General features: G+C 35.4%; 1 protein-coding gene across 3 annotated transcripts in view; it reads right to left on the bottom strand.

Moving 5' to 3' along the window:
- Positions 1–5370: 5370 nt before the first annotated feature.
- Positions 5371–26583, bottom strand: part of TFEC (transcription factor EC) — a 38378-nt gene continuing 17165 nt past the window's right edge. For 2 of the 3 annotated variants that reach the window (XM_072921683.1, XM_072921696.1), the window contains 5 exons: positions 23857–23971; positions 22949–23005; positions 19397–19472; positions 11210–11357; positions 5371–10295 (listed from right to left, as the gene is read on the bottom strand). In XM_072921683.1, the coding sequence (XP_072777784.1) occupies positions 9915–10295; positions 11210–11357; positions 19397–19472; positions 22949–23005; positions 23857–23971 (777 nt within the window). In that variant the 3' untranslated portion in view covers positions 5371–9914. The remainder of the gene's footprint in view (positions 10296–11209; positions 11358–19396; positions 19473–22948; positions 23006–23856; positions 23972–26583) is intronic. The other variant, XM_041711318.2, reaches the window with a different exon arrangement.

Below are 26583 nucleotides of genomic sequence, written 5' to 3'. Positions count from 1 at the left end.
CTCTTTTGCAAGGGCCATCACTACTCTGAGCAACATGGGCTTCACGATCAGTATTTTCAGCCTGGGATCTCTACTTCCCCCCAACAGGCTGTGGCATGGTAGACAGTCCCTGCAAGACACAGAAGATCCTGAATCAGACTGGACAATTGAAAAATGTTTAGCAGGTATTTTGACCCTGACATTTGCAGAGTTAAAAGCTGTGGGTCTAAAAAGTACAGCACAGTAAAATATGCACTCACCTTTCTAGTGACTCTGACAAGCCTTTCGCAAACCAGTTAGGGGGCTCCACACAGTTACAAAGCAAACAATTAAGTTGAGGATTACAGCAGTTGTTTTCAAGTGTTCATTTCTCAAATATTGCACACCATGAAGGCAATTTTTTCTCTCAATAAAGGGCACTTGACTTTTGGTTCATTCTCCCTTTAGCATTCCTCTTACACTGATATCGGATACAAAGCCATTTTCTTTCATAGGGCAATACATGGCAGAATCTAGGATGTAATTTAAGGGGCTCTATTGATATCATAAATTACAACAAGTCTGCTGAAGCAGTTTATGAATAGCAGTAAAAACCTGAAACTGAACTACATCATTAGAATCATCCATTGCATACATGTATTATTATTTATAATATGGATCTAAGTATCCCTGCATTTTATAGACAAGGAGATAATGCAGGGCCTTGCACTAAATAGGAGCAGGGCTTCCACAGCCTTCTTGATAGCAGATGTGCTCTAATAATGGAATACAAAAGTAATGTTACTTTATGAAGTTACTTCATAAAGGGGGAAAGAAACAAGTCTTGGAAAGTGTGATACTACTACAATGCTTTTTATAAGATCAGTTCCTCATGCTGCTCTCTGAGTAGCAGCTTAGCTCCACATACCAGCAGATTGAATTTGAGGGGTACACTCAGGACCTTAATTATTTCTGTACACAAAATCTGTGTCCATATTTTTCCATATATTACAGGGCTGATTTAGCTGTAAATTACATCACTGTCTCTGTTTCTACTTTTAAATAATTTGGCTGCTACTGGCATCTAGCAAAAACACTTTGTACAATACAGTTAAACAAAGAAATAAGGAAAATTTAAAAGCTACCATCTCACTGAAACATCTATGAATAGTCCCGAATCACTTGCTCTCAGTTTGCTGAAGAACTTACTTCTCCAAAATGAAATAATTCATAGCCTGCATTCAAACTTCAGACATCTACTTCAGGAAATGAGCTTTGAAGGGGAAAGTCCAAATAAGCACATTTTTGCAAATATTTTAGTGTGCAATTTACTTAATTCTCTGCATTACTTCACTGTTCAAAACAGGACATGAGGCTGATGGTTGCAGTAATAACCATATTTTTCTTAAATATCAAAAAAATAATCTTGAAAGTGCAAGCATGAACCCTTATTTAGAAGGAAATAGTCAGTTAAGCCAACATGCTCTTGATGCAAAATCTAGTCCCACGAGCAAGGTTATCAACTGGCCATGTGCATCTCCTAGCAACAATAAGAGTGCCTGAAGCCAACAACCACCCAGTTTGGGATTTCAGGGGTTTGATGGAAGCAACAAGGCTTAAAGGGCAAATATGTTTATTTTATTCCCATGCTTGGTAACTTTTAAGATCAAGATATATAAAAACCCAATCTGGCCTTTTGAAATAATCACATAAATACTTGTCACCAGTAATGTATTCACATTCTTTCAGAGTACCAACATGTCAAACCACTGACTGGTCTGGCAGGTTCACCTGGAGCTGCAGCTACTCCCTGAGAAGCTGGAGGAGTTGATGCTTCTCACTCTTCCACCACTCTTCCTTAGGGAAGAAGAACAGTGAAGTCCCATTTGTGACATTTTGGGATCAAGAATGAACCTTCTTTTCTTTTCCATGCTCCTTAACTTTAGTTTTCTCATGTTTTGCTTTTACTTGCCCAAAGGATTCTCTGCCCACTGCAAAAGAGCAATGCAAATTTAATGTAATTTGGAGTGTAAATTTCCAAGTGGAGACGCTGCCCCTTGGGTGCTTATTGCAGGAGCCAGTTCTCTGGTCCATGCTTAAAATTGACCATGCTTACTTTACTTTGCAGTAAGACTAAATTGCTTTTTGTCAGTTTGTTTTTATAGCAAGTTAGGTCTGTATATTAACTGTTCTACAGTAGAAACTATTTTCCAGAGGAAATGATGGAATGGTATTTCTGCAATTAGTTTTGTTATTGCATTTCTTTTCCAAGTGGCTCTGTAGAAATACCTTTTTTTTTTTTTGAGGTTCCTTTCCCTAATGATGGAATGATGGCATGAGGTGCCCATGTCACAGAAAAACTAATTGATAAAAAGATATATTGTTAAGAACTGCTAAGGTTGTCACATTATGTTTTAAAAATAAACATTTTCTTTAACTCAACCTACTCCTGGAATAGTATGCAAAATAGTTTACCTAACACATTTTTGTCAAATTCTGAGTATTAAATTTAAACAGTTTTAAATCTTTATGAACTGAAGACAGGTTCGTTAGAAGTAAATACAATGTACAAGCATATTTTTTGGTAAAATGCTTAAAAATAAAAACCAATCAAAACTCCTGTTACCCACCATTAGCAAAATTAACATTCTCAGCGGGTTTGTAGGAGGGAGTGCTCTTGGTCTGAGATTTTGGCTGCCCTCTTGTTCAAATCTCCTTGGGCTCAGAAGTCAGGGAGGTCTGCAGAAGAGCTCAAGCATGTTGCCAAATCTGGCTTGTATCATGGGCGACTACCAGATTGTGTAATGTCAGTATTTTGAACTTGTGGGATGTCAGCAAGATTGGAAAGTGACCCAGGTCTGGATTTGAGGCTGGATGACTAGGAGCCCTGTGACCAGCCATCTGAAGAAGAAATACAGATGGAAAGTGAGACTGAAGAGGTGTCCTTCCCTGGAGAGATAGGACCATGGGGCTCACCACCAGAGGCTTGTTTCATTTGAATCTTCTGGCAGCGAGACTGGTTGCAGAATGGACAAAATGCTGTCCCTGCTGCCTCTGTTTCACAAACACGTGGCCCTGAGACACCCCAGAGGATCATTGTGTGGTGACTCAGGGCACATAAATGTTACATTCTAGAATTCCAGAAGCCTGAAAGTAAGTTTCTAATCCAAGGAGTATGTTTTAAAAATTCAAAAGCACTTTGAAGAGCCACTATTTTTTGAATGGTTCTTCTTTTGCAAGCAAAACATCCATCTAGGAATAATTATGCATTGATTCCATAAAATTAATAGATATATCTAAAATTAATAGATATGATATCACTTGAATTGAGTCCCTTCACAGAAAACACTGTTTATTGCCTCCTTTCAAGCAGAAGAAATTTTCCAACAGTAACTTGACAACCTAGCATAAAAAAAACCCCAAAAAAACCCAAAAAACCACAAACAAACAAACAAACAACTAAAAAAAACACCACCAACAAAATTTCATTAACTGAAAATTAACATCTTAGTCCCTCCTGGAAATCAAAAGGAAAAGGTCTCAAGTCTAGGTCTAGGTGCTAATGCAAGGACTGGTAGGTTTTCCAAGGAGGCAAGATAATTAAGATAATTTGCCAGTGAAATCTTTTGAGATTCATCCCTGATATATGCTGCTGTAAAATAGGAAAATAAATATAAGAGTCACGAAATTTTCTGAGGAAACTTCAAGGCAGGTAAGGATGTCAACATCTTAAAGTGCATGAATTAAATGAATGTATGAAACACAATCTTAGCACTTTAGTACATATGCTTAGATACAGGGAGCTTATTTGGGCAGGAAAATGCAGTTTGGAGAGACCGAGATTTTATATCTCAGTGACATTTGAAAAAAACTCACTGGTTATTTCTCTGATTTGAGGCATTTCCCCTTCTTATACAAAGTGTTGTCTTGAACTCATAAGCATATGAATCTCTTTGACTATACTATTGTTTAATCCGCCTGTTCATAACTCAGCTTCTTATTCCATTATAATGCTTGAATGATTCACATGCAATGTTTCCAATCCACTTTTCCTATCTTGTGAAACTTTTCAGCGAAATGTTAGCATTTGCAGGCACCAGATGTTTTGACATAAGGAGAAGCAATATGTAAATTTTAATCCATGGTAGGAACAATAGCCTGGAGGCACCTTCTTCTTATTACATGAATCATATACTTAACCACAATGTGGTGGATTATATCAAAATCATCACCACCCTGAATATAGAGCACTTGTCTTGTGGTTGCCAATTAATGAAACGGGTATATATTTAACTTGATGGGTACCAGTGATTTAACCAATAAGCCTTGGCATACTTCACAGCTGCAGTCTCCTTTATAATTAGACTTTTGATCTGATTATTATCACAACTTCATAGATTTTCCTCTAATCTCCCATTGGCTGTCACCACAAACGATGCTGACATTAAATCTGTTTATCTGTCAGTTGCAAATTTTACTACTTTTAATCAAGCAGTGTATAACATAGGGCTTTTATAATCTCTGAAATAACTTCTGATTTCATTTTCTGATGTTGTTTATTTAATCATTAAAGAGTCTGAGTCCTAAACAGGATAAGCATTGGCTTTCTACAAAGAAAAGTGGGGGCTTTCAGTCCCTTCACAAAGGAGCTGAGTACCTTTTATGGTCAAATCCTAAGTACATAATAAATATGTAAAAAAGCAAAGCTTCTTTCCATAGATAATCACTGAACTTTAAATAATATTTATAATAATATTCAATTTTAATACTGATAGGGGTGTCTTAATGATTTGACAAAATAAAGAGACTGAAGAAATCTTTAGTACAAATAAAATCTGATGTATGCAAACAATGAGCACTATTTTATATTAAATGATAAACTATTACAAAACTAGTTGAAATTTGTATTACTACTGAACAACTTTCACATCATTTCATGTGCTGAAAGCACCAAATATCTTCTAAAGAAGGTAGCACTTTTGATATTAAGAATTCAAAATTAAATCTGAATCTTTACTAACTTCCTTAAGTGAGTATCTTTTAGTGCCAAATGCTACCCAATTATCAGCTTTAAAAAATGTTTTACATCTTAAAATACAATCTTCTGTTTATCCTAGATTGTCTGGGGAACATCTAGTACATTAAAAGGTTTTTGTAGAGCTTCTTAGTGATTTAACTGATATCATCATGCCTGCTAGCAATTTTGCAACATTCTGAAAACACTTTCCATAAATCAAAGCCTTAGCAGCAGGAATAAGCAGATGGCAGGAGACCATATTAAAGAATGTATCAATTATTTTTATTAATGGGATGCTACTGGATCATAATGTATCATAATAGACTAAATGTTTAGCTGTTGTGAAGTATTTTGTCTGTTCGGTATCTCAGATGTTCTTAGTGGATGTTACTAGATTGTCTTTTGGTGGTATTTTTGAGGGTCTGGGCAGTGAAGTTTCACAAGGGACATATAAAAAGATGTTTTCATTTCAGTACTTTAATTATATTCATACAATAAACATAAAATGCCAGCAAGTATAAAACATAATTGTAAAAAGATTGCATATATAGTGCATAAGAAAGCATATTCTGTCTGCATACAATGACTTAGAAAACAAGATACTATATGGTTAACAATGAAAAATAGCAATTATTATAAAAATATTCTACAGTCTCATAATAGCAACGTAAATGCCTTTACTTATCTAAGAGACTTACCATAATTTTAAATTACAATAATTTTACATCCTCCATTCATATATACAGTTCTATTAAATTCAGAAAGCATTATAATATCAATGTTCTTATTAAGATTAATCAACTGAATTATATTTAATAATTTTATTATATAAAGCAATTGTGTTTCTGTTTGTTCAAACTGTTTGCACTTACCGTACCTTTTCACACTATCCATGCTATGCACAATGAAATAATTTATTTTTCTTTTCTTAGTATAGCATCTATATCCATGTCATGAATTAAACAGGATGTTAATATTTCAACTCCCTTTCCTTTTCTGTAATTATCAGTCTGCTGTTTCATGGATTCTGTAGGAATATGTCCACCAGCTTTGAACAGATGCTACTGAAAACTACCAATAACTCCTCATTTAATACACCTTGAGAAAAATAGCCGGTGCTTCTACCCCCTGGCCTGCTTGAGGTCAAAATCTGTAAGATTTCAAATTGTTTTTAGTCCCAGAGCCATGGGAATATTATGTATTTCTTTCATGAGATTTCACTAAACAGATCTCTGCTGGAAATTACTAAAAATTATATTTTTCTTGCATCACAACGCAGCCCAATAAAACTTGCATGGACAGCAAAGACATTCTGCTTGACAGAAAATGTCAGGATCTGTCCCCGTAGTTATGAAATCCCTTTCCTCTGAGAAAGCTAGTAGGACTGGGCTTGGCTCTGCCCTAGTTCTCTCAGCTTCACAGCACCATTTCCAAGACTGTGGTGGAAAAGGGAGTGCTTATTACAGAAAGTCTGGGATGTGACTACCAGCACATGCATCTCCTAAAAATACCTCAGTAGCATCTATGAATTCCCAGAATGTCCTAGTCTGGTTTTGCAGTCTGTACCACCGTTGAATTTCAAGGGTGAACCTGTAATCCAGGTTATAATTATTAGCTGAAATACTAATTATGATGACTTCCTACTACAAAAAAAAAAAAAAAAATGCAATTTTGGTGAATTACCATTGCAAAAGTAAACACCTAGAAGAATTGATGTACAAGGGAGCTGAGGGTTTTGTGTGAAGGAAGACAGCCTGAATATGTTTAATGATAGATTCAATACAGTACCTTGCAAAAAGAGCATTGACTATTTTAAGTTTCTCATGCAAGGAGAGAGAGAAAAATTCTGGTGCTTTAGACTAAAGCAATTGTCAGAAGAATGAAAATCAACTTTTAAAAATTTAATGGATGCACTACAATGTTTTTTTTAGAACAGTGCTTATAAAAGTGATGAAATTGAGGATGTTATTTAAAGTCAGTATATTCAGAAGTATGGTCTAACTCACATGTAAAAGTTCAATGGGAAAATCATGTAATACATTCATATTTAATTTCTTTTTCTCCATTATGAGCAATCCACACTGGTGTATTTAAAACTAATGTAGTAGAAACTGCAGTACAAGGACAAATGGCATTTGATATTAACCAAATAGCCCTTCCTTTCATCTGCTGAAATGGACAATACTCATACTAGGCTAAACATAATATGGGCATAAATATTACTTTTAATTCATCATGTGTTGTATTCAGAAGTCAATATAAGAAATTATCTTTGATAAAATTATGACAAAGTGGTTCCTCAATTAATCCAATTAAATTGTTTGTCTTTCTCATATGCTATAAAAACAAAACAAAAAAAGCACAAAAAAACCCCAAAAACAACAAAAAAACCCAAACAATAAGAACAACAACAAAAAAATAAAAAGTTAAACCAAAAAACCCAAACAGATAAAAAGACAAACAAAAACACCAAATCAAAACAAAAGAAAATTACCAGAATGCTGTCTCTTGTCGATTTTTTTATCCATGAAGTGTGAGTGCATCAAAGCCTCTTCTAATAGTCAGGTCTATGCTTACAGGTCACCTTACAACCAAGTAGTTTGCACAAACTCATAGAAACCTTGAGATTCCTAAAATTATAAATATTCTTGTGAAATTGGACATACCATTGTCTTTCACAGCCATCTGAGTGTGATTTTTTTATCCAGCTGCTAATTTTGCAATTATGAAACTATTGTTGACACTGCCAGGGTCGGTCGGGCATGTGCTATGGCCTGGCAGGAACACAAACGCCCTCACAATGACTGTCAGGGGGCCCAGGTACCAGTATCAAAAGAGGCAATAGTAAGAAACTATTGCTCTGGTTTTGGATAGTATGTTTTTAAAAATTTAAAGTGTTCATGCAAAAGGTAATCCACTTTAATCTCTTCTTACTATTTCCAAACCTGTAACACTTCTGGAGTGAGGCAAGCTCAGTGACAGCAAAATTAATACACACTTTAGAAACATATTTTGAATCATTACAGAACTCCCGTAGTGGTTTCAGCTGGGGTAGAGTTCATTTTCTTCACAGTGACTAGTATGGGGCTGTATTTTGGATTTGTGCTGGACAGAGATGTTTGTGCTGCTGCTGAGCAGGGTTTACACAGCCAAGGCCTTTTCTGCTGTTCATACTGACACACTGTTGGAAGTTGGGGGTGTGTGGGAGATTGGGAGGACACACAGCCAGGACAGGTGACCCTAATTGACCAAGGGATATTCCACACCACATCAAATTATGCCCAGTACTTAAAATGGGGAAAGAAGGAGGAAGGGGGGATGTTCAGAATGATGGCATTTGACATCCCAAATCACCATTACATGTGATGGGGCTCTATTCTAGAGATGGCTGAACAGCTGCCTGCCCACAGGAAACAGTGAATTAATTCCCCGTTTTGCTTCACTTGTGTGCACAGCTTTTGCTTTCCCTATTAAACTATCTTTATCTCAACCCAGGACCATTCCAGATTTTACGCTTCTAATTCTCTCCCTGATCACTCTGGCCAGGCAGTGACCAAGTGGCTGCGTGAGGCTTGGTAGCCGCGTGGGGATAAACCATAACTCCTCCCTAATGTGATCTTTTGGCTTTGATTGAAAAAGACCTATGAAGAACCTGTTCCAGATTATTTTCCCATGTTTTAATATTACAATTGGAATGATTGCACTTAATGTTCTTCAGGAATGTACATCACTCTCCAAAATTTCACTGTGTATAGAAGTGAGTTTTCTGAACACACCCCCTAGCAGGCTGGTTATGAGAGGTAGTGCATTTCATCAGTGTTTCTGAGTATTGCCTAGAGTTTGACAAGTCTTCCTTTCAAGCTTTTCTGCAGAGAGTCCAAAGCCAAATATGAAATTAAATTATTGTTGTTTATAGTGCATGCAATGGGAATCTTGTCATTTTCCTCTGCTTCCAAATGGATCAAAAGCACATGTACAGATAGAGTCCCTTTGGAAAAATCTCACTGTGCTGTCAAAGGACACTAAGTGTCATCCAGCAGCCCAGTATTGTATCCGAATTCCAATTTCTTTCATATAAAAAAGGACACAGTTTGAATATTCTTGGAATAAGTAGCTGACATAGCACTGTCACAAGTAGTGCTTGTTTTAAATTGTGCTAAGTGTAACATGGAGTGTCTGTGCTGTCTTGTATATCCACACAGTCTTTCTGCTGCAATGCTGTGTCTTTTTCTGTCTGAGTTCATTTGAATCACTGTCATTATGTTAGTTTCCATTTTTCTTCTATGTCATTAAAACAGATACTTAAAAGAGTGTTCTTTTATTACAAATGAAATTAAAGAAACTAAAGGCATTGCATGGAAAGCATACTGGATTTTCTCCTTTTAAAGAGAAACCCTCACAGTTTAAAATTCATGCTTGTGTGAAAGCATTACCATCTGATGTTTTTTAGATTTTAAAACCTGTAACATCTCTACAGTTCCCAGCTTAAACAGTTCTCTGTTGTTTCACATTTTGTAGAATTTTTAGTTTTGAAAAATAAAGAAATGAGCAAATGACTAAATCTCATATTTGTAGGAGAGAAAGGTGTGAGCAGACTGAAAAGAGTTTGAATACAATTTTGCAAGACAGGTATTCCTTTTGTGGTAACCATTTTCATAGGACTGATAAAAGTCAGCAAGTGATAGCAAAAATATTCCCAGTGAAGAAAGTTTTATGCAAATGTTGGCTATGAACAGAGGGTGAATTTGGTGCAGAATGATATGGATTCATGTCCATCTTATTTCCTGTGAAGTAAGGGCTGATTGAAACACTTATCATGTAGTAATTGAGTTTTATAGTGTCTCTCCTTAGAGGTATTTAAAATAAGAGCAAACACCATGCTTACGTTCAACTCAGTCTTTTAACAAGTGTTTAGAGAAGTTTGAGACCCTTACTGCTTTTATAAATCATCTCCATCATCTGTGCTAAAGCTGCTTCTCCTGCTGCTCTCTTTTGATGCAGCTGGAGATGTGGAGGACAAGAGTGGATCTGTTCCAAATTGTGACACTGTGTCCTCCAATAAAATTTCATCTAGTCGTTGTTCTTCTTTTAAAGCTGCACTGAAAGACAAATCTGTGAAGTGTGAAAGTGGATCAGAAAAGGCTGTAGATCCATCGCAGACATCAGAATTTTGTCCATGTACCAGAGTCATTTGTTGAGAGTAGTCTACAGAGTTCTCCTCTGGATAAGACTGTTGCTTGATGACTTGTGCAGCTAAATCAGCAGCACTGAGTGAAGACATGACTGGAAGGCCGTGTGCACGTGCCTGGATCTCCAGTTCCTAACATTTCAAACAAAAATAATTAGGCAACAATTTTAAAAGAAAAAACAGTCTCTTCAGAACAACTGCAGAAAGTATACAAATCATGCACAAAAATTTATTATACCTGTTGCCCAGTTGTGAGGTTAAATTTTAAAATACTAAATTTTTTATCTAAGAAAATTGGAGAAGTGGTTTTATATCCCTTTCTGTTATTAAGCAACTGTTCTACAGGAACAGAAGAAGTAGGACAGCCTCTCTACAACCATTTGCATACTGATTCCAATGACGATAGCAGAAAAATGTTGCAACTTGATAGTTCATTATAAGACTGTTATCCAGAGAAAAAGATTCTTTACTTTATAATGCTTACATTATACAGACATATAAGCAAATCAACATATTTAAGATGATTGGTTTTATTTCTATCTACCTATCTATCCATCCCATTTCCATAGGTGTGTGTCTATATTAGAATCTTGCTTTTCAATCCATGGAGGGTTATATTCTACTTCTTAGTGTCAAAAGCAGATATAACATAAGACAGTCTTACCGGGGGGCACAATACATTAAATAGTTTGAAAGGGAAAACTAAAATACTAAAGGCAACTTTGTGACCAGTATTGATTTTTGGATGCAGGAATATACTTATTTCCTTTTTTGTTTTGTCTTTGTTTCTAATACATGCATAATGAAATTGTTTGTACAAATACTTTATTCATTTTCCACTAGTTACTTTATGTAAGGTGTAATTATCAAAGAAATTTCCTAGAAATCTAAAGAATACCTCCTCCCCAATATATACAGAAATAAAAAGGCAAAGTCAATTTATTTTTAATAATCTTAATTTGAGGAAAAATTATATAGATTAACAAAATTTAATGGGGGATAAGTACTGAGAAAGCTTTGTAGTTCATGGCAACGCTTATACAAACCTGAATTCGGAGCAGAAGTCTTCTGTTAGCATGCTCTAATTTCTTCTGCCTGTGTTCTAATTCTCTGGCTCTCTGTTGTTCTTTTTGTAGCCACTTGATGTACTCTACCGATGCTTTTAAAATAGTTCCTTTGTTCCAGCGCATATCACTGCAGAATGTAGAGATAACCTTTTCACAATTGTGCATGTCAGCAGAATTCATAAGAACTTACAAAATCTTTTACATTAATATGAAATAATGATTTACATGACTATTATTCACTCTTAGATATTATTGCTTCTGAATGGAAATTTTAATAGAATAGTTAAGAAGCCCTTATATAGTAAAATTAATCCCAGAATGAAAATAAGTGTCAAAAGAAAGTAATAAAGTGACTTTTTGTGGGAGAGCTAAATGCAATATCATGATTCTACCATTACAGTTTTTATATTTTTAGTGAAAATTGCTTTTATTATTAACTCTGAGATTAAAATCTATGTGCAGTATTTCTGCATTAATGAACTAGGAAATATACATTACTGAGGACTTAAGCCTAAATTTTTAAAGATCATTTTGAATATACTACTCCTGTTACCTGACTTACTAATGAGGTTGCTTTTATGCTTGTAGAGAGAAAAATTATCTGTGCTGAATGCCACTCCTCACTGATGACAGACCAGAAAAATCACACTTGCATAACCATAATGACTAGGGAATGACAAAAATCATGTTCAAAAATCTTGAAACAATATAAAATCCAAGTTAAACTCTACAGCTACATGCAGACCCTAATTAAAAATAAAAGCTTTGAAAAAATTAGATTAAACCTCCCCATCATTCAGGAAATATTGTTTGTCTTACAGCTTATAAGCAGTCTCACTAGAAACAAAACACTTGTCCAAATGAAACTGTCCAAAGAGTTTCATGTATCCATTTATCAAATTTTAAGTAAGATCTTGGAACATGAATGAATGAATTTTGCTGAAAATGTTTAATTTCTAATAAATTTTGGTATTTTATGATACAGGGTGGGTTCACTGCATTAAATATACAGATATATGGGCTTTATACAAACGATCTACTTTACTACAAAATTGTTTAGGCCGAACAGAACGTTGTCCAAGCTTCTGGTCCCAAACACAACCACGAGAAAGACAAGCTGTTAAAACAAGTAAGAATCTGATGCTGGAAGAGACAAACATTTTTTCATTAGCTATTCCAAAGACATATATTTACATGTTTTCTTACATTTATGGAGTGAAAAAAAAAATAAATTATTTGCCCAGACATTATCACTTTCCCTTATTCTTAGAATCACAGAATATGCTGAGTTGGAAGGCATCCATCAGGATTAGTGAGTCCAACTCCCAGCCTTGCACAGGACATCTCAAGATTCACACCATGTGCCTGAGAGCATTGTCCAAACACTTCTTGAACTCTGCCATGCATGGTGCTATGACCACTTCCCTGGAGAACCTGTTTCCAGTGCTCAGCTACCCACTGGGTGAAAACCTTTTCCTGAGATCCAACCTAAACCTCCAGTGACTTAGCCTCATGTCATTTCCTTGAGTCCTGTTATTGCTCACCAGAGTGAAGAGATTGGTACTTGCCCCTCCATTTCCCCTCATGAGGCTAAGCACCCTTAGAGATTTCTGCAGTTATTTTTCTTCTGAATATATAGTGCAGAAGACAGGCAGGTACAGGATTTAGGGATCCAGACCATCCAGATTTTCCAAATGCTTTACTACAGAAAAAAACTTATGGAGCTGATAACTTTAAGACACTAAGAATACACAAAATTATTTGTGATAAAACATCACAGTGTTAACTGTGCCATAGAATTCAGGTAATTTGCTAGAGATTTGGGAGTAACATTTTTTTCAATCCAAGAGTGCTCAAATTCAAGTCAGTTATCTCTGGGCCACACAAACTGTGAGGCTCCTGTATACAGGGAGTCCCATCCTCTCAGTGCTGCAGGCCAGAAATGCACAGCTTTTGGGATTAGAAGGGGAGGAGGTCAGAAAGAAAATTTGTCTACAGCCCTGCTGTCTACAAAGCCAAAACATAATTTGGTATGTATTCTGATTTAGACATTGCCTGGTTAAAAAAGCTAGAGCAGAGGTGGGACTGGGAGCCAAGAGCAGAATACCTCTCCCCCATTATGGCTGAATCATCTCTTGGCAGTTCCTCTGCCTTCTTCCTGTCCCTGTACCTCTTGAACAGGTAGGAGGACAGAATTTCTTGCCAGAATCCCATGGGATCCCTCCTAGGAGAGGACTTTCTCCTCTCATATGGCTTACCTATGTTCAAACTGTAAAGGTTAAGGAAGCTTTTAGTATGCATATTTTCTGGACAATCTTTGACTGCCGTCACCATGTCACAGTTTCCTTTTCTTCACAGCTCTTTGGAAAGTTAGGTAAAATACTGAGAGGTCCCTGTTTATGACTAAAATGTAGTGGAGTTTGAAAGGCAGCAAAGTGTCTGTCTGTCTGTTTGTCTATGCCAGACCACTCATGAATAAAGAAGCTAAATAAAATAAATAAAGTTAGCAGGACAAGAACTTTTGATACAGGAATTCTCCTCTCCCATCTCAGATATGAGTTATATATGCTATATGGAGGAACACAATCTGCCTTGACAAGGACGTCAGTCTCTAATAAATGCTAAAAACAAAACTAAGACAGTACTATGAAATTAGAAATAAATCCATAGCTGGAAAAATGGAAATAATTGAGAAAATGTAACAGCAGCAGAAAAATTTGAATATATTTAGAAAATATTTCATAGTGTCTTCACAAAAAAATTCATGTCAGTTATAAAATTTTATGAATTCAAAATCAGAAAAAATATTTTTGTTTATTTTTATGATTGACATAGGAATAAGTCATATATTCATGACAGTATTTGGAATATTTTTAAATGAAATTCATTCCTGTTACACTTAATATCATCTCGTGATATGGCTTACTTTTAGTTCATGTTTCCTTGATAGTTTTAGTTTTTATTTCTATGGTAATTTTTTTTCATAGTTTTAAATAAATCTTCATTGAAAGACTAATAGATTCAAATTGCCAGAGAGATGGACCTGGTCAGCTTTTGCATGAGATACATATGGATAGATATCTCTTGTGGTAATATTTACAGACCTGAGAGGCAAAACTGTAATGGAAATAGGCTAAAAATGCAGTGGTTACTATTGTTATTTAAGAGACTGCTCTTTAACCTATGTACACATGTGTATGTGTCTGTGCATGTGTGCATACCCCACATATGGTTTTACACCACTTCTCATGTGTACATATACTGGTTGGTGTCTTATTAAATGAAGAATATTGAAGTTGAACCTTCCAGTGTCTGAAGGTAACACAGCAAAGGAACAGCTGGTGACTTTAGAAGTCAACATGAATTTCAGTTCATGTGCCTCTTTACCAGGATCTAAGGAAAATCCTGAAGGTGTCTGTGCTGATTCTTTATCACAGGCACTCTTCATTCATTGTAGCCCAGAACACCACACAGCAGTCACAGGACAGAGCTGCAGCACAGCAGAGGCTCTATGCACATGTGCAGGGCTGGAAAAGCAACAATGCAACTGGTGAGGATGAAGGCAAATTTGGGCTGGTAAAGGTGAGATTCCTGCATACCAATAGTCTGAAGTGCATCTAGCTCTACATACCAGGCAGGCAAGCAGATTCATCTTTGATGGGAAAAAAAAACCAACTGAACATTTGAAAATGGATTGATTCAAAGCACAAGTGCATAGGAAGAATTCAGAAATTTTCTGATCGGTTATTTGGTTTCTGTTATTTCCCTGAAAACAATGCATTCTAAATTGGGTGAAAATAAAAATACTTGAAAAGTTATAAATTATAGGAAATTGTAGGTTTTATTTTTTATAGATTTGTAGATTGCACTTAGAGACAAAAACTGAAATGAAAAGTCCTACAAACACGTTTTTAGAACCTTTAAAAATTGAGGAATCACTAGCAGTTGTTGCTCATTTAATTGGAAGTTTCTGTATGAAAACAGACAAAATACTTGCATTTTTAACTGTTTTGATTCTAAAAACTTAGCTATAGACCTACTGATCTTCAGATATGGCAGGAATTCTTTTCTTTATTTTGATCTTTTGGTTCTATTAATTTGCTTTGGTCTGGATTTTTTTTGGTTTTTGGGGGTTTTTTGGGTTGGTTTTTTTTTTTTTGGCACTTGTTTTTATTAGACATGAGTTTTATTAAATGCATGCATGGCACCATCTTGTAAATACTGAAATACATTGGAAATTTTGCATCCAAGCCAAGTCATTTGAGAGCAGTAAGATGTTTTGCCAGTCTGGTCATCAGAAATGGCCTCTGCAAAGGAGGATTGCTTCTTTGTTCCTGTGTGTCCATGTGGTAAAGTAATTTGAAGTTTCTAGCAATCCACAGATGTACTAGTGAGTTTAATTAAAAGAAGCTTACCAAAAATAACAAGATTTTAATGGAAAATTTTAAAAAAAGTAAAAAATACATTATGTTTTATTAATCTCTGAATCCTGTCTCCTCTTAACTTTATCATCCGAATCTCTCTGCAAAACTCAAATTCCAGAACAAAACATGTAACTCTCACCAAGTAGAGTTTTCTATATTGGAGAAATGAAACATGGAAAAGAGACTGATCTTCAGCTCATTTCCATTAATTTAGCTTTGCTGAAGTCAAAGGAGTTTCACTAGTTTACAGAAGCTGAACTCCTGTAGGAAGGATGGGAGCATGCGGTCATCTAAGATTAGCACCAATTAATAAAAGCAGTGTTTGAGACAGCGTGATAGTTACAGAGTTTGCCAGACACAGGCCAGTTCCTAATAACAAATACATCTGCAAAGTTTAAACTGTGTTTGCAGAACATTTCTTTCCCTGTTTCTGAGAAATTCACTTTAAACTAAAGAAATATGCTCAAAGTACTTGGAAGGACTTTGTACTTGTTTTGAGGACTTGTACAATTACAAAGTGTTTTATTCTGAAAGAGGCAGCAAGTTTCCACTTTATAACAGCATGAGTATACACAAGCTTTTCCTATGCAAGAAAGGTGCTTGTGCTGGCAGCTAGAGGGTCTGTCCACAGACATCACAGAGGTCAGGTACAGGTAGATGCAGAGAGCAGAAAGGAGAGAGTGAGAGCAACTCACTGCTTCTGCCCAATAGTCTGAAGTGTTCTCAGCAGTTCTCTTAACATTCTAGTTCTGTAACATTACTAGAATTCTTTTTTCTCATTTAACTTTCTGGCAATTTAAGTCTGACTACCATTGAGCTGTTCTTGTGTAGGCATTTCCAGACTCCATCACAATAAGGAATCCTGTTAACCACCTAAAATTTGGATTCTGAAAGGCTGAACACAAATAGAAAGGCAGGTATAATTAAAGGAGCAGGTTATGAGTTTTCCAGCAAAATATGACTGAGTATTTCTGTCATTTTTAAATTCTATTTTTGAATTTTGTTCTTTAAAACTGATTTGCATTTCTGAATCATCTAGCACTTGAATATCTAAGCATTGAAAGTTAGACAAAAGAGTCATAGTTCTTTGTAACTTACACTTATCTTCATTTTCTAATGCTGATGAAGTGAACTTAAAATACCCATTCATTTATGTAATGTAATCCACACTTTTCATCATTAAATTAGGGAAAAAATAAAAAAGTGAAAAGAATAGGGCTTTAATCCAGTCAAAAGAAAGTCCCTGCAGAAGCTCTGCAGGAGCCAAACAAGTTCACTACATAACCAACAAAACAAAAGTGAAATAAAAACCCCACACAGCACTTCTAAGAAATATAAATCACAAAAGATTTCCAAATGACAAAAAAAATGTCCTTTTCTGTTTCTGATTCTGAATGTAATCTACATGAAGCAAGCCATCTGGGACAGGCATGCTAACCACAATGGCTTATTTATAGTAGTATTTGCTCTTCAATGCAGAGACTGATTTTCTTCACTGTCATTAGTCTAAGCATCACTAAGATTCCTCCTTTTACAACTAGGTTTCCAGTATAAGAAGAATCTTCTAAAATCAATATGAGGCAAAATGTTATGTGTGACAAAATGTTACAGATAAAGTATTGTAAACCATGATAAATCTCTTTCTTTCAAAGAAGAGGGGGCAGACTGGGGGCACAGTAAGGTGTTGTGAAGTAAAAAGCAACAACTGAAAGAGAGAATAAGGATGCTGAGTTATGAGTTGGCAAAACAAGATCATACCAAAAGGTAATAATAATTTTGATCTGTTCAGCCAAAAAAACATTCAAATTAATCTATTTCTGCCAAAAAATACAAATACAAAAAAAGTGCTTACACTTCTTTGAATTAATTTATCCTTGCCTTAAGCTATAGAAAAATTGTGTTGCAAGCTGGTTTTGCAAAAGCCCTGCACATTTTGATGCCTTTTTTTCTTAGCACCAACTTAAGCTTTTCAGTAGGCCTGCTATCCAAAGGAGTACTGATTATCAGCCTTTTGAAGACAGCAGTCTTCAGAATGTGAGATACTTCAGTTCACCTTTTGCTTTTGTAAACATAAACCACTCTGGGTCTGGTCACACTGCTGAATTCAGTCATGGGTTTGCAAACTAAAACAAAATAAGGCAATGATTTCAGAATCTATACCTGAAACTTTTTCATCAGGCAACAACACCAAAAACTGAGGGTGAAGTCCATCATCCACTTACTGGAGCAAAACTGCAGGTCCAGATAAATCATTTTAAGAATAGCTTAAATGATTACTCTAGGTGTTAATGTTTTGATTAAGTTCACAAAGTCAGCCTGAATCCAGACCAAAACATGTAAGTGAAACACCTTTACAGGCAATCAAAAAAAGCAACTGGAATTTGTACCCCATGCCCATCTCTAATTGCAGTCTAACCAGTTTCTATTTTTGCTTTATAGCTGCAAACCAACAGTGCCATCCACTGTTTTTCTGAGAAATTTTTCAATTACTTGCCCAAATGGTATTGAATACTGAAAGATGCACCAGCAAAATTAAAACACTTCTATCAGTTTCTGCTCTCAATGGATCACATGTCCAAAACTTTATTTAGGTCCTTAAAGTGCTCTTTAATTCAGCTTTAACACCTAATTCCATCATATTAGTAATAAAAAACCATGCCCATTTATCCAATCTTTGGTGGATGCTACAGGAGGAGCTGAGTTTGTGAATTCTCTAAAATGGATGAAGTATGTTAACTTTCTCTCTGGTAGCTTCATTTCACATAAAGACAAACTTCTACTTGTGTAAGTCTCACACAGCTTTGTATTGTTGCAGAAATCCTTAATGTAATCAAAAGTTTCTCAGTCCTAAGATTAAAAAGCTGAAATATCAATAGATGTTTTCTTTTGAAGTATCATGCACATCTGTATTTATATGTAAATGATAAAGACAAAATCTGTATAATCAATTTTATGCTAGTTACAATCATGCTGGTGCGTTGTCTTAAGTCTTCCCTGAGTGACAAGAGAAATCTAAGGTTAAAGTTCTGCATTAAAAATCACTCTGAATTGTTATTGTTAATCCTGCAATGGGCTTTTCTCCAAGACAGCTTTTTTCCTGTTGATGACAAATATAAGCTTTAAGGGAATGCACATATAGTTCAAGCAATATGCATTTTGTGTTTCTGTAAGTATATGCATTAGTATAAAATGATATTATTATAGTAATTATAGCAATTATTACTTTTATCCCTGCATTTTAGGACTGGTGCCTTCCCTGCACTGAGTTGAGCACTTTTGAAAAAATGCTCAGTCTACTGACTCTTAAATTGATTTTTTTTCTCTTAGTCAGAGGGCAGACAGTGACAACATAAATTTTGTGTTATCCCACTAGAGGGCCATGGCAAGAGCTGAAAGCACCACTACTTCCTTCTCCAGAGACACCACACAATTGTGCTCACGGACAGAGAGATGGACTTTCTGTTGTTTGGCTTTTCTTTTGTTGGTTTGTTTTCCCTTTAAGTGGCAGTTTCTCTTAAATACCCTGACGTTGCTTTCATATTATTATGCTCTCACATAAGTTTTTCAACAGGCACGAAAAATCTGTTAAAGGTTTGTTACTTCAACAGCCTGATCTGAGCCAGTAACCTGGTATGGAAGATTTTGTATCCCATTTCTCAATCCTGTAGCCAGTGTACAAACTGTCTCTTTTCTTCTGTATTAATACTACAAACATTATTATAAGAAAGACAGTTGAACTCACGGATCATTAGACTTGGGGATGAGTGTGCCAAGCTCCTTGATTCGGTAATTAATATTATACCTTCTTCTTCTCTCAACTGTTAAAAAGAAATATTTACTATTTTATGGTGAAATATTTTTTGAGAAATTACACATAAAACATTTTAACTAGTTAAAGAAATGTTAGTCAATATACAGAAAAAAAATCTTTCTCAAATAGGAGAAAGAGTCCCAACATGAGCTCCTACCTGTCTCTGACTTACTCTCAGGACATGCTCTATCATTAGTACCATCTGTATCTTACCTTGACTACAGGGTTTTCCCCCATTTACAGTTAGATTTCTAGAAAATGAAATAGTCACATATTGTCTAAATGTGAGATAACATTACTTTTTTCCTGACATTCATATATTCTTTCTCCACCATGCCCCCACAGAACAAAGATTTCAGCTTAGTGGAGTCTTGTTGTTGACTCCAACGGGGATACAAGACAATTCACCCAGCAATTGATGTTTTGGCAGAACTGTTACAAATCACAAGGTAACAGCTTCACTATCCCTTATTTACAATTACCAGCATTTAAACCCCCAGAGAATACACAACTACAACCCTACCCCCTCACTGAAACAGAGCAAGATTATGTCCCAAAATCACATCACCCCTGTACATCTGTTTCCTTTGGTGATGGACAGCACAAAAAATATTTATGATAATTTTTAAAATATAGAGAAAATGAAAAAAACCCACCATGGTTTAGACTATGAAATATATTTTTTGGATTTAAATATATGCTTCTCCTATGACAAGCTATGTAGGATATCTTGGTTCACTTTGTAGTTTATTTAGAAGAAAAAAGAGAAAATAAATCTCTTAAAATTAATACCCTGCGCGCTCTCAATTCACGTTACAAGCATTGTACTGGTATCCTGGCTGATTTTTCCTTCAGAAAATTCATATTTTTCTAGTGGAGAGGTACAGAGAACATCTCATTGTTTTGGGGAATTACTTGTATATAATTTTGACACAGAAAGTGTAATCAGTGAGAATGTAGTCCCATTACGGTACTGCTGGGTGTCAGAGACCAGCAGTCTCTACTGCTGTTCTACTGGTATGAGCTCACACTTTGTCCACTGCCTCCACTTTAACTCAATCCAAATCTCAGTAAAGAAGCAGGATTCAGCTTTTCTCCATCACTAACATCACACTGAGCTCTTTCTCTTGTTTGCATCTTGGAAGACCTTACCTTGGGCTCAATATGCCAATGCCACTGTACTCTGTCAGACCAGCCCTGGCCAGCCTAGAACATGGGCAGAATGGATATATGCTCCATGTTAGGAGATGTGCACTTAAATTTTAATGGCCTAATTCTGAATATAAATACAAAAAACCCAGTGGAGCTAAGTAATAAGTGCTCAGCCAAGGGCATCTAGTGGGTCTTCCAAGGCTGACTTCAATCTTCTTGTAGTCATATGAGCATGTCACTTTCAGTCTAAGCCCCACCACCTGGGTCACTTTTAGTCCTCTTCTTCCTGTATATAGAAAGGTTGCTTCCTGTCTGTGTGAGGCTCCTAGGTTTGTGCAGTGCTCAGGTATCTCCTCCCTAGCAGATTCAAGCTCCAGGAACAACCTGAGTGTTATTATTTACTCTGATGAAGTACTCTACCTTGGTGGGATGCATTATCTTGTCTTGCTTTCTATAGAAACAAGAATTTCACTTAACAAATTAAATCATCTCAGGTTTTTTGGTGATGATTCACATTCAGAAGACAGGGTTATAATCCTCCTGAGTATACTGTTTAGTGAACTCCTGCATCAGACTGGAATGAATGTGCTGGATCTTGTAGGAGAGCCCAGTGTACAAAAACACAGAGCAACTGAAAAATTTAAAAGATATATTTCAGTTGTGTTGGCAAAATAATGGCATGGCAAACAAAACTGAAGAATGTGCTTTAACTATACTGTACATATTGTCCTATGGCACAATATTTACACTGTGGAAAACATTGTAAGATATTCATCAAAAAGTAGTCAACTAAGAATCAGCTATAAAACAGGGCAAGGAAAAGAATATCCTTACAAGTGAACTTGCAGAATTCCTTTTTCTTTATATTTTTGCATTTTTCATTAAAATAAACTTCCAGTAGTTGTGTCTATGAGTTAGGAGGGAGATTTTTAAGCTTGGAAACATGTTGCAATAGAATGTTCCTGATGTGTGTCTGTAACCTTTCCAAAGATATCCTGAGTAATTAGTAATATTTCAAGAATCAAATTATACATAAGCCAAATCAGAAAATTATTTTTCAAACTACATGGACATGATTATAATATAACATTCTTTGTTTGGAAGCAAAAAATCCCAAAGAAACATTAAGTGATGTTTTAAACTCTGTCTGTTGCATGAAGGGGTTCCACTTCTTAAATCAAAATCACTTTTCATGGTTTCATGCAATATACAGTCTTTCAAAATGAACTTTTTTATGGTGTCTTTATTACTCCTTGTTATGAGAATGTTCAGGAATGTCCCTTTCCCCTTGTAGCTCCAGATAACTCCTACCCATCCCCTTTCTTAGTCCAGCAAAACTCCCCATTTCTGCCCTAACAAGACAGACAGCAGCTCCTTTGGCATTTCAGAGATTACATGCTAGCAATACATCTAAAAATCTTCATGATCTACCTGTAACCCACAGAAAAATTACAGACTGATATAAGGATGCCTTCTGGAAATTTTAAGTAGCAGAATATTATCCACAGTGATTGCTATCAGATTGTGCCAGTGGATGTATACTTTCAGGTATGTAATTTCATGCCAGTAAAGCCATAAATCCCTCTTTGATTACTGGAAATCAAATAGCCAGAGAAACAAGATAGAAGTAAAAGAATAAATTATTCTAAGCATTCTAATAATTCTTCTGTTCTAAAACTGTTCCTCTAAAACCAACATCTAAAAACAACATCTGTAAGTATCTGCATTGTTATACATATAGAAAGCAGAAGTGTATCCCAGATGACTGGGGTTATGGGGCTTGTGTGGCTGAGTCAGAACAGTGGTGAGTCTCACAAAGTCCTGCACTGATCTCCTTTGGTGACATACAATTTCAATAACTTTAAGAGCTTAGCAACCACTTAGAAGTTGCCTGATGCAAATTTTTTTCCTACCCCATCATCCGTAAAGAGACACAGCCTTTTGCTTTGATGCTTCAGTAAATAAGGTGTGAAGACTGGATTTTCACTGTTGTTTTCCTAATAACCTGTGTCCTTTCTTGTCTGCTTTGCAAATTAATTCTTAGAGAAAACATCAAGTAAAGGTGCTACTGTGAAAAAAATAATAGCAGGAGATTATATGTAAATAAAATAATTGCAATATGCAAAGAATTTTGAAAGACAAAAGTCAGAGACAAAATTAATTTCAAGAAAGAAAGATTTATGGTCAGTTGTTTTTGCAGTCTGAGTTCAGTTTGATAAGCCTGCTGAGATGCTGGTCAAGAAGAGAGCAGAGATGTGGTAGCTAATGTGTAATGGTTTTGCATTCTCCATACATTCCATTCAATGAGATGGAAGATGAACATATACTTACTGAGATTGTGGTTATCCTTTTTTTGTCTCTCCTTTGCCATTGCTCTTGTATCTGCTTCTGACAGAAATAACATTTATTAAAATAGTCCTTAAGATGCAATTCCAGTACTTCTTTCATCTTTTGAAAATGGCCTCTTGTCACAAAGACCAGACTTCCAGTCCTTTTACTGCATTCCTTTTTGTATTATTAAAAAAGATCATAGGCAAATTTTTATTCTACCAGTACTAAATTTTGAGCAAATTTGGCAGGTTGCTTACCATTTTTATGGCACTTTTTTAATTTAAGAATGTAGAAATGCTGTGGAGGGATATTTTTCTCCAATTTCCTGTATTTTACATCAGGATACAACTTACAATACACTAAGGTGTATATGGATTTTCTATATACCATAATTCAAGAGTTAATCAGATTTGTAAGATATTGAAAATACTCACTGTTTCCTCTGAGTGATATTAATAAACTGTACATGATTTTTAGCATTCTTTGGTTTAATTGAACATAACTTTTAAAGTTCCTAATCCACTAATATAGATTTACCTTGAATAGCATTATTGTAAAGTTTTAAAAGAACTATTTGTTCTACCCTGGAACAAATTTAATGGATGATAATTTATTTATATCGTTAGTCAGAAGCCAACATGTGGAAGAATATACTGTTTTCTAAAATATCAAGTTTTTTTTAGAAGGACAAAGATCATAAAAACAGAAGGCAAACATGGTTTCTGAATTCCTAAAGAGAGGAACAGAAAGAAAACATTTCTCCTTGATCTTCTTTTCATTAAATGAAATAACAAACTGAAAATTTTCAGGAATTTAATTATGGATATCCTTTTCATGGAGAAATTCAACTTTTAAGAAACACACCATCACTTATGCAGTTATATACTAAGATCTCAGAGTTCTTTTACCTGTAAGTTCCCTTTTTACTGGTAGATTAGCTGGACAAGAAGCATTTGTAAGACCCATATTAGCTGGTGCCATTCCCTGGTCACTGTTATATATATCCAAAATGCTGCTAGATAGCTTGAGGGGTAGGGAAGGAAAGAAGAATAAGAAAAAAAATTAAAATAAGTAAAAGACTTTAAAGATTTTTTAAAAACCACATACATTCAAGGAGCAAATATCTTTGGATATGAGTCTGGTTTTCTTTAGAAAGAGTACATGTACCTATATCTAAAAGAAAGGTTTCCTATTACCCAATATTAACTAAAATTGAAAGTAAATTCACTGTCATTTTTCTACAGGTGCCATTTTTGTGGGCTTCAGATCTACAGTGATGGCAAGATATGAGCCACAGTGTCTGTTTTTCAGTTGCTTCCAAACTGTATTTTCTAAATCCAATGTTGCCATGTCTGCACATCAAATATGCATTAGGTTGTAAGTCAACTTTACCATGCTGATTTTGAGCATACTCCCTAGTATGATTTTTTAACCACAACTCTAGACTCTGAATTTGTACTTCATACAGGGCTGGTCTAGTAATATATTCAGGGATCTAGTTATATATTGTAGTTGGGGGTTTTTTGGAATCCACTCAAAGATTAAGAAACTGAGTTTGGCCACATGGCCAAGATAACAGAAAATAAATCCAAAAGTAAACAAAAGAAGAACACCAAAAACCTAAACAGGATTAAAAAGTTGGTGAAAAAATAATGTGCATACAAACACTGACTTGAGACAGTAAAGCATGAAAGGAAATTAGGAGTTATTTAAGAAAATTGCTTTTCATAGACAAGAAATGTGTTGTTACAGATTTGCCCATCAGTTGTGGATCTTGAAACAACCTTGAATTTTCCAGGCAGGTCATCAAGACACAAACCATATTCTGCTGAGAACCAGCTTTTTTCAGACTCTTGTAATTTCTCTTTTTGTAGAGACTATGAGCTTCATCACAAGTTACTTTGAATGGAGACAATTTTACCAATTACTTGCTCAATTTGAAGCTGTTTCATAGCAGTGCTCCCTGTATTTTATGTTAAAACTGAAATTTTAAATTACCTTTATTTTTAAATAATAATTTTGTTAAATTGACTAATAACTTTATTAGATCATCTGAGAATCTAGTTTGAGTTAAATTCTCTCAGTTCTATTACATACTATGAAATGAAGCAGTCAGAATTCTTATGGAACATACATAAGTAACATACTCATTTTTAAACTAGAGCTTTATTACTTGAAAAGTGAAAATTCTTGAACACCATTAGAAATCAGAACAGCAAGTCAGTTTTGAAAATCTGCTTATATGTTTGATCTCTCAATGAAAATACTTTTTTAAAGAATGTTTGGAATTCAGATGAGTATTACTCAGAACAAGCTATGTTTAATATGCAGGATTTGAATGCTAAGAGCATTCTCACATTATGTACCTTTGTTTCATTCAAGGGGTAAACTGACAAGTATTACAGAATTCACCACAGTTTTACCTTTGCGTTTTCTTTGTTCCAGTGATAGGATAACTACATTACAAGAGTGAACTCATATTAGCTCTCATCTTATTTAATTACTTCCTACATTCATGTAAATGAATTTGGTTTATCCAAATGATAAGAAAATAGAATGACATAAATTGAGAGTCAATGTGACTCCTACACTGCTACACCTCCAGGTTCCAGAGGACTTTGGCAAGGCTGTTATATGATTTAGGTTACTGTTTTTGTGAAATGCTAGGAAATCGTAAGCACTGAAAATAATATAATCTCATATAATCTAACAAATGAGAAATACATATCAGTCATTCTTTACATAGTTCACACAGCTGTGTACATAATCATTTGCATGATGCTGGTGGCAATCTTCAATCTAGCAGATTATCAATGCCATTAATGAAAAAACCAGGCTTGTAAACCACAGCTTGACACAAACATGAGATACTTAATTGATTAGTGCTCATTTTCAGACATAAATTCAAATTTTTCCTTGAAAGATAGTTCAATTTCTAAAGTCCATTCACAAAGCTGTTAATTTAAATGACAATGTCTAAATCCAAGAGAAAAGTTCATGACTGGCCAATTTAGCTGGCAAGGAAAAAATAATACCAGCACACCTCTTTTGAACTTTGGTTCAAAATTGTGTGATGGTTCAAAAGAGCATGAGTAAATTCAACTTAAAAGCACAGGTAGATATTTCAGCTGAATTTAATTACACTGTTGGTGAAGGCAATTCCCTTACTCATGACTGCTGAACAATCCCCTCCCTTCCCTGGCTGGTGTTGCTGTTCCTGATGCCCCCCAGGACACAGGTGGCCCTCCTGGCTGCCAGGGCACTGCTGACTCACGTTCAACTTGCCATCGATCCGAGCCCTCAGGCCCCTTTCTGTGGCAATGCTTTCCACCATCTCATTCCCCACTTTGTCCATACATGCAGGGTTGCCCCATCCCAGGTGCAGAATCCAAGACTTGTCTTTGTTAAACTTCATTCAGTGACTGTCCAGCCCTCCAATGTGTGGAATTCTCTTTGGCAGAGCATCTCTGCCAAATGTACCATAACACCTTTGTTTCATGCAGATGCTCTCTAGCATTCTTCCCCTTGTCATTTCACAATTTTTACCAGCCATTAGGAAAACAGTATCACCACTCCATAAGGAAGTGATAAAATTAAGTCCAAACCCAAGTTATTCAACTACTGATGACTAAAAT

This window comes from Taeniopygia guttata, chromosome 1A (genome assembly GCF_048771995.1).
Source record: "Taeniopygia guttata chromosome 1A, bTaeGut7.mat, whole genome shotgun sequence".
Classification (NCBI taxonomy): domain Eukaryota; kingdom Metazoa; phylum Chordata; class Aves; order Passeriformes; family Estrildidae; genus Taeniopygia; species Taeniopygia guttata.
The sequence above is the reverse complement of the archived record's forward strand: the minus strand, read 5'-3'. Positions and strand labels throughout refer to the sequence as shown.